At 37.1% G+C, this 18,730-nt stretch overlaps 1 protein-coding gene across 1 annotated transcript; it reads left to right on the forward strand.

Annotated features, from left to right (window-relative positions):
- Nucleotides 1-2,068: 2,068 nt before the first annotated feature.
- On the forward strand, nt 2,069-16,830 carry LOC127640158 (cellular retinoic acid-binding protein 1-like). Its single transcript, XM_052122582.1, has 4 exons — nt 2,069-2,235; nt 4,656-4,834; nt 13,534-13,647; nt 16,460-16,830. The coding sequence occupies exons 1-4, from the start codon at nt 2,163-2,165 to the stop codon at nt 16,508-16,510; spliced, it is 417 nt and encodes a 138-aa protein (XP_051978542.1). The 5' UTR covers nt 2,069-2,162; the 3' UTR covers nt 16,511-16,830.
- Nucleotides 16,831-18,730: the final 1,900 nt, after the last annotated feature.

An 18,730-nucleotide genomic window follows, 5' to 3' on the forward strand; every position in this document is an offset into this window, starting at 1 on the left:
CATTGAAGCAACTGCCATGTGATTGGTTGATTAGATAATTGCATTAATGAGAAATTGAACAGGTGTTCCTAATAATCCTTTAGGTGAGTGTATAGGCCGACTGCACACCTAAAAGGGCGGGCCTCAAGACACCATTGCCAATCAGAGGATTGGCGTGATTGTATAAGGGTTTCAACAAGGTCATGTAAAGGACACTCCCCACAGTGCTTACAGCAATGTTGAGTGAACTGAATCGATATGGAACCACATTTTTCCTGATGAACCTCTGGGAGGCATCATGATGATTCTGATTGCCACTGGACTGTTTTCTGGTTCCAGTCGCCATAAGAATCAATGTAAAAAACAACCAAAACGAATGATCCAGATGGAGACAACAACCATTTTGTGTGTTAGTTGGAGTAAAAATGAGCTCAACTTGTACAGTTGTTGACTGACATCCCTTACAAAAATTGAGAGCTCATGGCAAATTTGCCACAAACTTGCCACTGATCAATTTCACATGCAAACTTGCGGCAAACTGTCCATTGTTGCCCAAGGTTGGCTTCAGGTTCACCACTACTGGTGAAGAGCTGCAAACTTTTGGAAAACATTTCCAGCAAATCACAAACTCATTTGCATGTAAAAATAATGAGTGGCAAGTTTGTGGCTAGTTTGCAAGAACTCTAGATTTTATGTAAGGGATAACATCTTAAATTAATTAATGATATCAACGTGACTAAACTCGGGCCATGGCTTCATAACATCAGTGACTCTGTAAAATATTGGCACTATAAAGCCAATTTTTATTACATTTCACAATTTTTGCTAATTTAATATGCTAAACATAACATTATTGAGTGAAAAACTGGCAAACACTTCCGCATTCAGGAAAAAGTCCGATAGGTTTGCTAGTTTCGTGTCTCTGGTATCACTCTGGCCTCTGTACGGTCAACCATTAATTATCATAAAATGCATATTAATATTAATACAAGACCTGTATGAATCACAATGTCTGGGATTATTCTGCGATATCAATTAAACATTCTCTTATTTGTTTGCCATCTTCTCATCTGTTTGCAAGAAAACTATGAAGATCAGTGAACAACAAACTACAGCAAACAACAAAATTACTTCTTTAATGAACTATAGATAGAGTGATTTAAGTGTGACCTGTTCTTATAGAGATCAATTGTCTGTTAAATGTCTGCACATGGATGGTTGATAACACTTGAAGTGTATGGCATGTAGGGCATGAAATATAGCCTGTATTTTTAGAGGCTGTAACTTTCAAGTTTTCCCACCATTTTTAATCACCTTTAACTTTTTTGCAGATCACTTCAGTAGTCAGTCCTGAGCTCGAGTCCCTCCATTATAGAAATCCCGGCAAATGCTTTTACTTTAATGCGTTCCAGGACTATATGAACCAGTGAACTTGTGTACTGCAAGTATTGGGTCGCTGTAATTTCGAATCTTTTGATTCTCCCATTTAAAATATGTTGAAGACTAGAATTTGTAATCTGGAAAATCTTGGATGTCTCCTGTGCAGATGTGAATTGTGTGCTTGTTAAAATCACGACTGTTTGAGTGTGTATGATGGATCCCAGTCCCATCCAGACACATTACAACAGTTCCTGCATGGTGACACATCTGGAGTGGTGGTGACGTAATGGGCTAAAGCGCATAACTGGTAATCAGAAGGTTGCTGGTTCAATCCCTACAGCCACCACCATTGTGTCCATGAGCAAGTCACTTAACTCCAGGTTGCTTCAGGGGGATTGTCCCTTTAATAAGTGCTCTGTAGGTAGATTTGGATAAAACCTGCCGAATGCATAAATGTATATCTTGACAAATACCATAGTCACATCCACATCCTTCAAAATACTTCACAAGACAGATTTACAGCACATGGGTGTATTAATGATAGTGAGAAACATTAGTGTCTGGTGTGTGGTTGATGCTGGAACAGGTTGTTGGATGCAGCAGTCTAAACAGTGAGACAGCAGCACTGCCAGTGGGCGGGAGAGAGAGTTAAGGCAAGAGGGGAGGGACAGGGTGAGCGAGAGACACAAGACAGTGAGGCAACATACAATCACAAAGAGAGGAGAGAGATAGAGTAATAAAGGAGAACAAGTGTAGCGAGGGATCAGAGAAAAGAAAGAGAGCAGGACAATCCGAAGATCAAGATGCCACCCAACTTTGCCGGCACCTGGAAAATGAAGAGCAGCGAGAATTTTGATGAACTTCTGAAAGCTCTTGGTAAAATTGCATTTCATCTGATCCATCTGTGTAGCTGTGATCTTCACATCCATGACTGTCTCTTCTTCAGATGCTCATGTTAGAAGGAAAAGGGCTGGAGACATCTTGGACAATGAGATGTTTCAGGGTACATTTGAGTCTTAAAGAAGATGGTATTGTATAGTAGAATGCGAGAGTGCATGTTTATGCACATTTATCACAGATTATGTTTGGAGCTTGCAGGACTGTCTGGTAAATGTGGGTCACTAAACAGATAAAGTTAGTTGAGGACAACTCTGAAGATGAATAGGAGTGTTTGTATTTGAAACATAACCGATTTGTTAGACTTAAACTAGGCTTCAACACTGGCAGTCTGTAGCTAAACTCTGGGCGTGATGGTGAGACATTTTATTGCTCAGAAGTTGCTCTTTCATAGCTCAGGAGATGTTTCAACTTTGTCTGAGATGTTTCTCTTAAAATTGCTTTGAAGGAAAAAATAGACACAATTGTGACAATTGCTGATATACTGTAAGAGTATAGAGCTATGAAATTAGGTTTGTTAAAGCTAATTTGAGGACGAATGTTGAATTAATATTGAAATCTCTGACTTTCCAATGCAGACTTTGTTAAATTGGTAATTCTGAGCACAGAATTTCTTTTCTGAAATTCAAGATGAGAGAGATTATATGAGAGATTACTGGGGGGTCTCTCAGGAGAAGCATCTGAGAACTAGAAGACTTAAGCAAGTCTCCATTTGCTCTTCATTTAATCTAATGGATGTTTCGGAGAAACATTTGAAACATTTAAGTGATCTCATTTTATATTTATCTTTCCATTTGGTAAGAACACAGCTTTTATTGTGCTGTCACACTACTCTGTGAGATTGTCCAGGGATTTATGATTCAAATTTTGCATGGTGCAAAGAACTTACATAACTGTGGATGTTTTTTAGGTTGCAATTTTCAGTTTTTTCCAACAAGGGTGGCTTTCTCTAAACTGGGTACCAGGATGGGGTTTAGGAGACCAAGATATAAGAGAAGGGAAGAGAAGATAAACCCCTGAGAATTTGTCTCAGAAGAAAATAAAACAAATCACATAATGATTTTTAGCCGCCTGCTAGTCTTACCATAAAATCTGTGCTGTGGTCCAAACCAAAGAGAGAGAGAGAGAGAGAGAGAGAGAGAGAGAGAGAGAGAGAAAAAGAGGGGAAAACTAAATTAAATATCTAACTTCTCACACAATCCCAGAATTCCTCAAATTCATGTTGAGGTATCATGAAGCATTTGTGGAGTTTTGCATGGCAGATATTTGTAAACAAACTCTTCTAAGGACTTTATATTTTAAGACACGAGCGAACCTGAAATGACAAAATCTAGACTGCATCCTAATTCGCATATTTTCTACTATACGCACCACAAGTATGTATTTATGTCTCATACAGCTTGGCTCGTATGAAAAGGCTATTCCCGTAGAGACCAACCAATCAACACACAGAATTTCATATCGATACAATACAGGCATCAAATTCTACCCAGACTCCTATACAAACACTTTATTTTAAGAGAGGAAACATCTGTGAACAAATCTGGTTACTCAATCTATATTTGTTTATGCAATGTGAATAACATGTTATATTCTGCCCTTGACTCTTTTCAAACCCTGATGTTTTCTTTCTTCCCTGAAACACAACAGTTATATTCCTATTAAAAGTAGGGTTAGGTTTAGGGTTTGGGTAATGGGTTAGACTTTGTGGTTAGGTTTAGGTTTGGGGATTAAACTTCATAACATCATTTGCAACAAAATTTGTGAACCAAATTCATTGGTTTGTGTACTATTCTCTATGGGTGTAACAGCCTTACGGTTTTATACAAGCAAACTCGTATGTTTTCGCTCTTTCTTATTATTACTATGATACTGGTAGTTGGTATATAGACACTACAGTTTAAATACACGTATACAAGTATAGATGTGTAGTTGTGTTGTATAATTGTTTTAATGTTGTTTGGTTGTAAATTAATTTATTTGGTTGCATAGATTTTGAATACTGAGTTGTTTTTCAAGAGTAATGAGGAATTAATTAATATGGAAGTTAATATGAGAATTACTAGAAAAAAACTGACATCATACTGATTAACATTTATATTTTTTATAAGAAGATATTTTTACATGTATGAACAGCTAAGAAGTTAGCAATGAGCTACAATATGATTTTTCATTAAAACTAATGTATTATGAATGTTTTATAAGCTTAAAATTCCACCGGCTCAAAACTGACCCTCAAATGCAAAAGGTGTATGCAGATTTTGAACGTAATTGGAGGGTTAAGCACATGCTATCATGTCATATACTGTCATATACTGTTTATGTTTGCATGCAAGTGTTGAATTACCTTAAAATTTATAACTACTTTGATACATTTGATACATTCTGTTCCCCTCCAGGTGTGAACGCCATGCTCCGGAAAGTGGCTGGTGCTGCCGCAGCCAAACCACACGTGGAGATCCGACAGGATGGAGAGCAGTTCTACATCAAGACCTCCACCTCTGTTCGCACCACTGAAATTAACTTCTGCGTTGGACAGGAGTTCAACGAGGAGACGGTGGATGGCAGGAAATGTAAGGTGAGACATGCTTGTTTCAGAAACAATCCTCAGACCCAAACCAAAAAGAAAACAGAAGATCTAATCTCAGATCAGTTTCTGAAGATTGAAATTGTGGTCAACCACTGTTCATTTAAACATCTCAATTTCAAGATAACATCACACACATCAACCTTCTATATCTAATAATCACAGCACCAAAGAACACAAAGTATACACATATTTGCTATGTAAGGACAGTGACAGAAAACAAAGCAGAGCTCCAGAATTACTTAGACAGATTTTGAAAGCGAGACACCGACCTGGTTGAGCTTCACAACAAGCAGTTAAGCCCGGAGGAAACCACCCAGATCCATGACATCAGGACAGTATGGGTCCTGGAAAACATGCACAGAAGTAATCTGGAAACTATGAGTAGAAATGCCATTCAAAATCTAGAATTTGATTGCAAGTGATAATAAATAAATCTTAAAGACAGGCCTGAAGGTTATGTAATGTTATATGCCTCTGTAAAAGCTAAAAGTCAGTGTTATTTTATTTTCATTTATAAAAAGGGGTTAATTGCCAAATTCCCCAGGCAGTACTACGTTACCTACAATCCTGAAGTGCAATTTATCAGCCATGGAAACAAGAATCGGGGCAATCTCCACATTGAGAAGTTTTTTCAGGCTAGCAGAAGCTAACAGGTTAATGTTAGCTAGCTACCTACACGACGCTGTGCTGATAAGAAAATACATTAAAAAAAAAGGCACAAAACTCCATTCTATCAATTATTACATGATAAAAGAAGTAAACATTTGTGATTTTTTCTGATAAGAAAATACATTTAAAAAGGCACAAAACTCCATTCTATCAATTATTACATTATAAAAGAAGTTAAGTAAACATTTGTGATTTTGACCTAATTTTTCAGGCTAGCAGAGGCTAAATGGAGACTTTTAGCTAGCTAGCTATCTAGTGTTGCACTTAAAATACAGTGGTAGTGTTTTCTGATGAGAAAATACATAAAAAATGCACAAAACACCATCCAATCATTTATTTCCTCATTAAAGAAGGTAAGTACACAGTTGTGTGTTTTTCACCAATTCTTTAGGCTAGCAGAGGCTAAATGGAGACTTTTAGCTAGCTAGCTATCTAGTGTTGCACTTAAAATACAGTGGTAGTGTTTTCTGATGAGAAAATACATAAAAAATGCACAAAACACCATCCAATCATTTATTTCCTCATTAAAGAAGGTAAGTACACAGTTGTGTGTTTTTCACCAATTCTTTAGGCTAGCAGAGGCTAAAAGGGTAAAGCTAGCTAGCTACCAACCAATATAACACTGTGTTTAAAATACTGTAGGTGGTGTTTTTTTTATTACAAAAAAAGGCACAAAATCACTATCCAATCATTTATTGGATAGTGATTTTGTTCACACAGTTGTGTGTGATTTTCACAAATGTTTCATGCTAGCTAGACTGTATATATATATATATATGGAGGCCTATGGAGAAATGAATGTGAACTGGCAGTCACTGTAGAGCGAGTTTAGGTTTATGTAGATTTCGGACAGTTGCTGCCACCTGTAACTACGTACAATTCTGGGAATGGAAGGCTGTTGTTTTTCTGATATCTTCCCCGGACATCTTGGACTCTGATTTCAGTAGATACACTCAAAGACACGTTTATGTAGATTTACATTAGCTCACAGTTAAAAAGCATTGCCTTGCATCCACCAGGATAAATTAGCTACTAACGAGCAGCAATTTTCTCAGCAAGAGTTTGTTCATCTTCTCTAATTTCCTTCCAGATGAATCTTAATCTCTCTATATTACCCTTAATCATGTTTTTAAGCCTTTTGCAGAGGTGCTGTTTTTTGTTGCTAGTGCTAGCAGTTGAATCCACCCTGTAACTCGATCAGATCTAGTGATCCTTGCATTCATGTTCAACAAAAGCCATTCTACACAATCAAATCTGGAACCTCTTCCATAAAACTGAGAAACGGAGCCCTTTATATTTTATTTCAGTGACCTTAACAACGCCGTCTAACCGAGTGAAATGATGGCATCATCAAACTGGGAGAAATCGAAACCTTCAGACTGCAGAGCTCAGCAGAGGGTCATCTCTGATAGGTTTTTTGATATGGAAGTTGAGAGTTTTGGGGGTAAAACCAAAAATAATATTTTAGACAAGAGAAGGAGGGCAGCTACCTGATTTTAAATGTCAAATTCTTCTAATTATTTCCTCATCATGAGCAATGCGGTAACCTTCTAAATCAGCTGTGACCGCATTAAGCGGTGACGACAACAAGCGATAGAACATTTTGGTGATTGCTTTGCGCTGAGTAGCCCCGCCTCACCATGAAATCATATTGGCCCAAAATCCTTCTACACACAACTGTATATTAAAATGCAAATATGTTATGATTGACTGTGATTGTCACGTTGCGCAGCAGTTTCACATTTAGTATGGATAAAAACGAATTGCATTTTTGCAATTCAAAATTTACGGGCTGTATAACATGATTGGCTGCAGTTTTCCAGTGAAATGTCCAGCTGAGGGCGCCAAAAGTGAGAAAAATGGTATCATGTTCAGACGAGGTTTTAAGGTGAATTTTAAATGGATGTTTTAATGATTAATACATACCTCCTTTTTCCCATTTGCCTGAACCTTACTAATAATTTTGAAATATAAATGCCTTACCTAATCAATGCCTAAACCTACCCATATCCCCTCTGAACAATTGTAGTGAGCAGAATAGCATCTTAGAATGCACAACATGTCAAAACTTGAGGCGAGTGGGTTACAACAGTAGAAGACTACGTCAGGTTCCACTTCTGTCAGCCATGAACAGAAATCTGAGGCTGCAGTGGGCACAGGCTTACCAAAACTGAATCTTGATTTCTGCTGAGATACTCAAATGGTAGGCCCACTGCAGCCTCAGCTTTTTGTTCTTGGCTGACAGAAGAGGAACCTGACTTTTTCTTCTGTTGTTGTAGCCTATCAGCCTCATGGTTCGAAGTGTTGTGCATTCTGAGATGCTATTCTTCTCACTACAACTGTTATCTGAGTTACCGTAGCCTTTCTGTCAGCTCGAACCAGTCTGGTCATTCTCTGCTGACCTCTCTCATCAACAAGGCATTTCCGTCCAAAGAACTGCCGCTCACTGGATGTTTTTTGTTTTTTGGCATCATTCTGAGTAAATTATAGAGACTGTTGTATACATGTGAAAATCCCAGGAGATCAGCAGTTACAGAAATACTCAAAACAGCCCGTCTGGCACAACAATCATGCCACAGTCCAAATCACTGAGATCACATTTTTCCCCATTCTGATGGTTGATGTGAAAGTTAACTGAAGCTGACCCATATCTGCGTGATTTTATGTACTGCACTGCTGCCACACGATTGGCTGATTAGATAATCACATGAATAAGTAGGTGCACAGGTGTTCCTAATAAAGTGGTCACTTAGTGTAGGTCACATCCTGACTAATACGTTTAAAGAAAAAATAAAACATTGATTTTGCTACGTTTACGCCTCTCATCTACACAGGAATGGTGGTCATCGACTGTGGAATAATCAAGATGCAGATTTATTTTTTATTCCCAAGAAATTAATGAAGTCAGTCTTAATTTTGGAGATTAGCTGAAAGATTAATTTATCATGGAAGTGGCTTTGTTTTTTCCTAATAATGAAAGGACAGGTGTATAGCCAGAGATTTCACCTCATTTTGTTCTGGAACAGATAGTAAAGGGAGGGGGATTATTTGTGAGTCTTGCAGCCCCTGAGAGACGCGTATCTCTCTGTCTTGAACAGTGTGTGTGTGTGTGTGTGTGTGTGTGTATGTGTGTGTGTGGTGACATTATAACGTGGGTCTTTATGACCTAGCTATACTTTTGGAACCAAAGGTTTTGAAAAATGTCACAAAAAGTTAAAGAAACTCTATTAGGGGACATTCTCAAAATGAAGAGTGGTTTATAAAGACTTCATCCTTTTCTAAAATGCCAAGCATTTAGAGTTTAGCTAGGGTTATTTAATGTAATGTAGTAGTGTGTAAGTGTGTAGGTCTTATTGGGTACAAAATGTGCCAACACGTAAACCTACATTGTGGATTAAACCCACATTAATGTCTTAATGTGCCTGAAAATGTGAAAATGTAAAAATGTTGGTGTAAGGGTTAGGTTTAGGGGCAGGGATATGGTTAGGGAATAGAAGATCATTAGCTTAGTTAAAAAAAACTCAATAGAAGTCAGTGGTAAGTTACCAATATGATAGAAAAGAAAATGTGTGTGTGTGAGAGACAGTATATGTGCTGTGTCACCCTGTGCAGATTATTATTAATAGCAGTACATCAGATCCCCGCAGGCCAAATTCACACCCCATATGCACTACGACGTGACAAGACTACAATGCTCCCGTTATAAACAAAGCATCAGTTGTGTGCCTGCAATGTACACAGCTTTGTTGATTCTAATGGGAGCATTTAATTTTGTCGCCTACTGACCCTCTGATTTGTGACATATGGTAAATGGTAAATGGACATGTAACACCATTTCAGCTAAAGCAACAAGAAAGAATGGTTTTCAGTCAAAAATGTCTATTCTAAAAAGATGGGAAGTCTGATGGGATGAGCCACATTTGAAGTAAAACAGCCGATATACACACACACCTGTGATTGCACATAAGTTTGACTTCTATGTTATTCTTCCATGCAGTATTTGTGTCTTATTTTCCGGAGAAAATATCTAAACATCCTTAAAAGGAGATGCATTTAATCATGTCACAGTACCTACATTTATGTGGCTTGTTGCGCGTATAGCAACGCTATACTAGAGACGCTATAAAAATGATTTTTATTCCCTTTCACACAAATTACAAAAACGGCAGATTATCAGTTAATAAACACTTACTTTTCACACTGTTCCTCAAACTATGGTACTTTATGACATCAAAACACTTACTATAGCACATGAATTGTAAGACAAAACATATTAACGTTTGCATTACATAAGCAACTACATTTAAATGCTTGTTCAAATGCGATCAAATTGCACGGTAGCTCAACTGATATGTGAATTAGCGGGTACGATTCCAGAAGAGCACATGAGTCGACATGTGAGCCGAAAGTGTCAGGTGTAGGTTTAGGTGTAAGGCTTAGGGTTGGGAGGTTGGTTTTGTTGATTTAAAACTTGAGGGAATTACCCTTAAAAATCTCATTTGTTTAGAGGAAAATTTTACTTGCTTTTAGCGCCACACAGTGGACATTTCATATCGGAACTGCCGCGATACAAGGAACCACAGTGCAAAAATGCCGCCACAGTCACGTAACGTTCATGAGATCAGGTCGTTTACTTAAGTGCAGTGTACGCTAAGCACACAACTGTTAGAATATATAATTGTATTCAAATAATTTTTATTATGATTAAATAAAATAAATGTAACTAATGAATTTTAGAGTATTTGCCGCTGTTTTTATTTAAGTCATTTATTTAAGCCTTTTTTAAGGCAAAGGTGTAAAAAGGCAAGAGAATCAAACCACGGCTACAGTACTATGTTTTAATTTGGAAACGCATCGATTTTGCTACGTTTACACCTTTTTAATGCACTGAAAATGGACAATGGTCGAAAACGCTCTCCATAACTGCATACTTTGGAAAACGATGACGTTAGGAAATTGAAAACGGATTAGTGTGGATGATTTGGCCTCAAAGTAATCCAGCCATTTTCTAGGCCAGTTGCTATAGCGACAGACTGCTCACCTGCCACAGGGCAGAAGGCAGACTCAATGATCGTCAGCGAGAGAAAATGAAACGGCGAGAAAGGATGGGTGGCAAAACAATGCCATAGCTAATCGACTCCTAGAGCTTTTGTTTTTGGGGAGTGCACGATGGGGAGTTTGATTCATTTCAAAAGAGGGATTTTATTATGTAGTTGTTTTCAAACACTGCAAGAAACTGCAAGAGGGAAAAAAATGTAGATTTACTTTGGGGGACAAATTTGTGTCCCCATGAAGTGAGCTTAATCTGACAAAACATCCCTTTAGGTAAATCCTCAACTGGAAAAATTATTTAAAAATGCAAATACTGTTTATAGGTGTAGGGTTTGTTTTCAGGTCAGGAGTGGTGTTGGTGTAGTGGTCTAAAGCACATAACTGTGCATAACATAATCTGGTAATCAGAAGAATGCTGGTTCAAGCCCTACAGCCACCACCATTGTGTCCTTGAGCAAGACACTTAACTCCAGGTTGCTCCGGGGGATTGTCCCTGTAATAAGTGCACTGTAAGTCGCTTTGGATAAAAGCGTCTGCCAAATGCATAAATGTAAATGTAAATGTAAGGTCAGTCTGTAGTCATTATCAATGGCTGTATATTAAAACAATAGAAGCTATAGTATGTCTTTATTTAGCCAAGTTAACATATGTGTGTGTGTGTGTGTGTGTGTGTCACTGTCGTCAAGAGTTTTTGTTCGTCTAAGCGAGACGAATGAGTGTGTCAGGACGTTGTACACAGTCTCATTTAAGATCAAGCTGCATAAATGAGTTTAAACACAGCGCCCGAGGCCAGAGAGAGAGACAGAGAGAAGAGAGATGAATGCTGTCTGATCGCTGATGCTGTGTCGCTGCAGTTCTCTAATATTGTTCAGTTATCTATACCATCAAACAAATCATTATGACACTAAAGGGAGTTAATCCAAAAATGAAAATTCTGTCATTCACTCATCTACCTCATGTCGTTCCTAACCCGTATGACTGTTGTATTAATATGGAACACTAAAGGAGATGTTTTAATGAATATCATGGCCCGTCTTTTCCAGTGTTGGAGAGTAGTCAGCTAAAAGTAGCAACGCTTCTAATTTAAAGGAATAGTTATTTCAATAATACATATCCTCTCATCATTTACTCACCTTCATGGCATCCCAGATGTCTGACTTTCTTTCTTCAGCAGAACACAAATGAAGATATTTAGAATATCTCAGCTCTGTTGGTCCTCATAATGTGTGGTGAATGGTGACCAGATCACAGAAGGTTCAAAAAGGACATGAAGGCAGCATAAAATTATCCATACGACTCCAGTGGTTTAATCCATGTCTTCTGAATCAGTATGATAAGTGTGGATGAGAAACAGATCAATATTTAAGTTCCTTTTTTACTATAAATCCCCACCTTTGCCCAGCCCCAACCTGCAGGTGGCTGAATGTGAAAGTGACTTCAACTCCAGATTGTCAAAGTGAAAGTGAAAGTGCAGATTTATGGTAAAAAAAGGGCTTAAATGTTGTTCTGTTTCACACCCACACCTATCATATCACTTCAGAGGATATAGATTTAACCTCTGGAGTTGGACAAATTACTTTTATGTGGTTTTTGGATCTTATGAATTATGGTCATCATTCACTTGCATTGTATAGAAAAATCTTTCTTTACGTTCTGCAGATGAAAGAAAGTCATACACATCTGGGATGGCATGGGAGTAAATAAATGAGAGAATTTTCAAATTTGGGTGAACTATCCCTTTAAATGCATTTTTTCAGGAGCATGGCAGAAGCTCAGCTATTTTGGCAATAAAAAGCTTTTCCAGTAACAAGCCACATTTTCTAACAAGTAGCACTGTCACGTCACAATAAGCTACACTTGTCACATTGTATTACGAACGCAGCAATGGAGCTGAGGGAACTCTGATTCATTTTAGTGAGTCAGTTCTTTCAGACAGTTCATATAAATGAACCTGATTACAAAAATGATTAATTCTGTCATTCATTCAAGCCCCACGCAGCCCTAAAGGGACTGAGCCCTCTTAGTGTACGGCTGCTTTTTATCACTATATTTAAATTCAGTTATATGAAATGTTTTATTTGTGCATATAGTTAATCTAGTTTATTTGTGTATATTAAGTATTAATTGCTGTTCAAATGTTTTTTGTTATCATCCTATTTGTTTAACCCTTTTGAAAACGTTACCATGGTTTTACTATAGAAACATTTTAGTAACCATGACTACAGTAACTATGGTTACTTTCATTGTTAATATGGTTTTCTACCATGTTTTTTTGTTGTCATTTTCAATTCAGCTGGTATCAGAACTGATCGCAGAATTAAATAAAATCATCCGACTATTAAATATCTTAAATATTTTCTTCTTTAAATAGCTTCAGTGTAGTTAGCTCCTTTTTTTGTAACTTGTAGTGTTGCTTACTACTTATAAAGAGTAGCTTGAGTAGCTTGACTGTAGATCAACTGCTTAAAGCTACAGCTACAGTTAAGCTACATTTTCAAAGAAGCTTCCCCAACACTTGTCTTTTCAATACAATTGCAGTGGATAGTGCCTCACTTTAAAGCTTAAAAGGGACCCAAAAGTATCATTAAAGTAGTAACCAGTGTGACTTGTGTGTAATTTTCCAAATCTCAAGCAAACATATGATAGGTTTTGGTGAGAAACTACCCAAAATAAACTCTTAAAATTGAAATAATTAAACTCATAGCGCTCATGAATGCGCAACGGATGTCAAGATATTCACTGAAAAATGTATTTTGGGTTGCTTCACCTATCGTATGACTTCAGAAGACTTGGAATATGTTGCACATGTTGCATGGACTACTTTTATCATACTTTTTTGGTCCTTTTTTAAGCACTTTTCAATGCTACTGCATAAAGTTGAGTAAATTATGACAGAATTAAAATTGTTTATGTGAACTATTCCTTTAATGCAGTGCTCGAACTCTTATTGTGTGTGTTATCTGTAGAGTTTTCCCACGTGGGAGACAGAGAATAAAATCTACTGCAAACAGACACTGGTGGGTGGGGACGGACCCGTTACATACTGGAGCAGAGAGCTGCGTGGAGACGAACTTATCTTGGTAAGACACACAAAACCCAAATTAACATATTGTTGCTCAGACGTTGCTCTTTCATTTCTCATTAGATATAATGGTGTTTTCTGTTATATTTCACTGAAGCATCAACTTTGTCTCAGATGTTACTCATAAAACTCTAGAGATTCATTTCTAGTGTTTTAAAAAAAAAAAATATATATATATCCTGTTTCTATTTTCTACCCCTCTAAAAGGGAGAGTCTGGGCGATTTTACATCATGGCAGAGTTCACTGTGATCATAAATGATTAGCTCACAGAACACACCTGTGGTTTTTTCCCATATAGCTCAATGTTTTAAGCCAGACAGACAGACAGACAGACAGACAGACAGACAGAGAGAGTGAGAGAGACAGCGGGTGTGAGATTGTTAATGGAGCAAATCGAGCAAATCGGAGACAAAAAGAGAGGCTACCAGATTCCTTTTCTCACTTCTCACATATTTGGGGGAGATATATTTGACCCCAAAATCAATCGAACAATTACATTGACTTTTTACTTAAAAAAATAATAATTGTGCCATTATTTTCATGCACATTTAAACCACCCCCCCCAAATCTTTGGTAGCCTCCTGTAATACAAAAAAATAAAAACTCATTCCTGTAACCTGAAAAAAACCAACGATGTATTATTTGTAAATGACAGATGTACATTGTGGTAATGTTTGTTGTACTGAAGAAATGTAAACATCTATAAAAAATTTAATAAAAACAGACAGAATTAAGATTTCGTTTTTTACAGTAACATTACTGTATTACACTTCTGCAGTAATGAGAGTTATATATTTTTTGCATTTCAGGGTGAAATTGTCATGAAAATAATGAGACAATGATACAAATCTGAAAATAGGCTTCATTTTCTTTAGGTGAAATATACATGATTTCCAGAAAATATAATACAAATATCTAAAGGAAACACTTTACAGTAAGATTATATACATCTACATGAGTTAACATGAACAAACAATAAACAATACTACTTAATCTTAGTTATGTAAATTGTAACATACTTTAAAAATACATCTTTAAAATAAAATGTTTTGTATTTCTTCAACTTCTGCCAAGTTCATGTACTAGAGGTTGTTATTTTAAACTAGCAATGTTTTGTTAACTAACTTCTTTCTTTTTGTTATATGAAGGAAACTATTATAATACTGTTATATTAATGTTTCATCATTTAGTTTAGGTACATTTCAAATGTTGATTTTACTGAGGAACCCAAAGACCCAGACTAAGACTATTAATAATAAACTATGAAAATACATTATGTAAAACAAATTATTACATGTTTAAAACTATGATAATCTTAACAAAGTGTGAAATAAATATTACAACTGTCCCACGGTTGTAGGCGTCATTTCCATAACACCAAACAATTTATATATATATATATACTTATATATATATATATATATATATATATATATATATATATAAATAATATAATATAATTATATATTTTCTTTGCACTTTATTAGGGGCAAAATTGTTATTTATATATATAATAAAAGAATCTAGGTAAATATCACTTGATTATTTTTTATTATTATTATTTTACTGGCTGTAATTTACAATCAAGCTTTTATTTTTATATCCAATTATACAAAAACATTTAAAATATTATTTAATTTTGAGAATCTTTGATGCACAAAATGTTAGCTATGAAATGTGCCTTAGCAAGACAAAGTAGGTGATTTTATTTCAAAGACATTAAAAACGTCATTTCTATCAACATCATTTCCACCATAGAATTCTATTAAACACAATAAAGAATTGTAGATTAGAATTTGAGGTGGTAATAACACTGTGGTGGGAATTTCCTTGACTTTCAGGAAAAAAGAAATTACAACAAAAACAAAAAATCTCCTGTCGTGCATGTACATACTTTTTGGGGTAAAATATGACCTGGAAATTTCTTTGTGAGATTCATCCATTTGAAACTGAATAAACTACTGTGGAACAAACACACACACACACACTTAAACACACCATACAGCCTGACTTCCTGTGAAAAGAACATTATAACATCGTAAATTCAGAACAGTATAAGAATAACATTTCAGATCTCTCCTCCAGCCACAGCATGTCATCTTAAAGGCATAAACTATGATTAAGTAGAAACATTTGAGCTGATGTTCTGCTGTAATACACTGGCATGAATCCAAATTCAACAATAAAATAAGAGGGTTATGAATCAGTTCCAGAATAGAGACTCCTGACAACCCCAGAGAGCGAATGCCGGATAGTTATTCAGTCTGAATACAACGGAATGTGAAAAACTGTCCAAAATAAATGCAGGTCTGGCCCAAATCACAGCCGCACTCTTTAAATCTGACATTTAAGCAGCTTAAAAAATTCTCACGGTTTTGCAAGGTAATTCAGAGCTCGACTTCTGCGGAAACAATCCCAGAATGCAGCATTGATTGTCTTTGCCGTTTCATTTTGAATCCAGGACACATTTGAACAAGGCAACTGTGCTTCGTTTAGTTTAGTCCACATATAAAGTACAATAGGGATAACTGGAGGCTCTGATTGTCTTTATTTCGTAAACACAACATTATGGAGGTTAACTGAAGGATGCTATCGGCTGATCGTGCTTGCTAGGACAAGCATAATAAACCACTAGCCATATGACCAGTATTCAACTTTTGCATGTAACTCCATCCACAGCGTTTGTGCTACGGACATGTGTGATACCTCAAATTGTGCAACTTGTTGAGGAGAAGTGGGCAATTACTTTTCTAAGTAATTCGAATTGCCTGGCGTCACAGTTTTTCATGTTCCTTGCTTTCATTCCTAGATTTTTGGGGCAGACGATGTGGTTTGCAAACGGATTTACGTTCGGGAATGAGGTGGATTGCCAACAGAGACAGCAACCAAACCATGAATAACGCAACCAGTCAGCCCTGCATCCCAAGATACCGTGTGTCCAAAACAAACCCTGAACCCTTCGTGCATGTCACGCGGTGAACATGCATCCGTGCAGTGCATTGTGGAATTTCATTTCTCAACTGTGACCTCCATGTTCCTCCAGTTTCACTTTAATTGTCTCTCTTTCCTTCTCTCTAACTCACTTTGTCCTTTTTTTTTCACAGATATGTGTATTGCAAACAAAAACAGGAACCGAAATAAAAAAGGAACCAAACATCTGAATAGTCTCACTCTCTGTCATATATTGTCTAAACGTTTAAATGTAAGTGTCATATTTTCTAGACATCTAGTAAAGATTCAGAAGTAGAACCAAAAAGGGTTTGCCATACAATCATTTTTTTGTTTTACTTTTCCACTATAAAACTTATTCTCCAAAAATCCATATAGCCAACTCAAGTACCATATACAGCAAAACCATAATGCTTGATTAAAAGAGGGTTCTTTGCTCAACCTAAGGAACTACAAAGAACCTTTATCAGTGGTATTTGACACTTAAGCAACCACAGAGCAACACACTGGCATTGTGGCAGTGAGTTTTGCACACATAATCACCACTCACATTGTCTTCAGAAAATTAAATAAATCTAGTTTTTAACAGCTGTTTTTGGAGAATCTACTGTCTGGTTTTTCAGCTCTTTTGATCTCATTACACACAGATTTTGCCCCACTGTCAGATTCCAGCGGGTGGCAGAGGCAGATAAGGGGAACAGACGGTTCCATCCTTTATGGGAACGCACTTATTGCCAACGCTGAAATGTGTGATCAGATTTAGGGGGCGTCATGCTCAGGGAAACTCATTATATGAATTTCCCTAAAGAGAAAACAAATTCAAACACACACACATAAAGTGGTTGGTTAAACCTCAAATCAAGACAAAGAAAAGCTAAACACTGCGTCTACAAAGAGTGCGAGCGACACAAAGCGACAAAACTAGAACACTCCCATTATAATAAACAAAGCTGTCTACAAGACAAGCAGACCATGCCACAAAATGAGAAAGTTTGCCATTATAATTGGCAGAACTAGAACATTTGTTATGATCAACCAAACGATCTACAAAGTAAGTAATTAGTGCATCAAAACTAGAACATTTGTTATGATCCACGACATTGTCTACACTGACTTTCTACAAAATTAGAAAGCTTCTGTTATAATCAACAATGCTCTCTACTGGGGGCCTGGGTAGCTCAGCGAGTATTGAAGCTGACTACCACCCCTGGTGTCTCAAGTTCGAATCCATGGTGTGCTGAGTGACTCCAGCTAGGTTTCTTAAGCATCCAATTTGGTGCGGTTGCTAGAGAGGCTAGAGTCACATGGGGTAACCTCCTCGTGGTCGCGATTAGTGGTTCTCGCTCTCAATGGGGTGTGAGGTAAGTTTGTGCGTGGATCACGGAGAGTAGCATGAGCTTCAACATGCTGGGAGTCTCTGCTGTGTCATGCACACCGAGTCATGTGATAAGATGCGCGGATTGACTGTCTCAGAAGCAGAGGCAGCTGAGACTTGTCCACCACCACCCAGATTCAGGTGAGTAACTGCGCCATCACAAGGACCTACTAAGTAGTAGGAACTGGGCATTCCAAATTGAGGGGAAAAGCGGATACAAAAATACACACACACAAAAAAACAATGCTGTCTGTAGCAATGCAACAAACTAGAACACTTCTGTTATAATAAAGGAAACTGTCTACACTGCAAGTGAGCAAAGCAACAAAACTAGAACACTTTTGTTATAATTAACAGTGATGACTACACTGCAAGTGAGCAACGTAACAAAATTGGAACACTACCATTTTAATCAGCAACACTCTCTACACTGCAAGTGAGTAACGTAACAAAATTGGAACACTACCATTTTAATCAGCAACACTCTCTACATTGCAAGTGGCAAAGTAGCAAAATTGGAACACTTGCAGTTTAATCAGCAACGCTCTCTACACTGCAAGTGAGCAACATAACAAAACTGGAACACTTCAATTTTAATCAGCAACACTCTCTACATTGCAAGTGGCAACGTAACAAAATTGGAACACTTCCATTTTAATCAGCAACACTCTCTACACTACAAGTGCCAACGTAACAAAATTGGAACGCTTCCATTTTAATCAGCAACACTCTCTACACTGCAAGTGGCAAAGTAGC

Source organism: Xyrauchen texanus, chromosome 49 (assembly GCF_025860055.1).
Source record: "Xyrauchen texanus isolate HMW12.3.18 chromosome 49, RBS_HiC_50CHRs, whole genome shotgun sequence".
Taxonomy (NCBI): Eukaryota; Metazoa; Chordata; class Actinopteri; order Cypriniformes; family Catostomidae; genus Xyrauchen; species Xyrauchen texanus.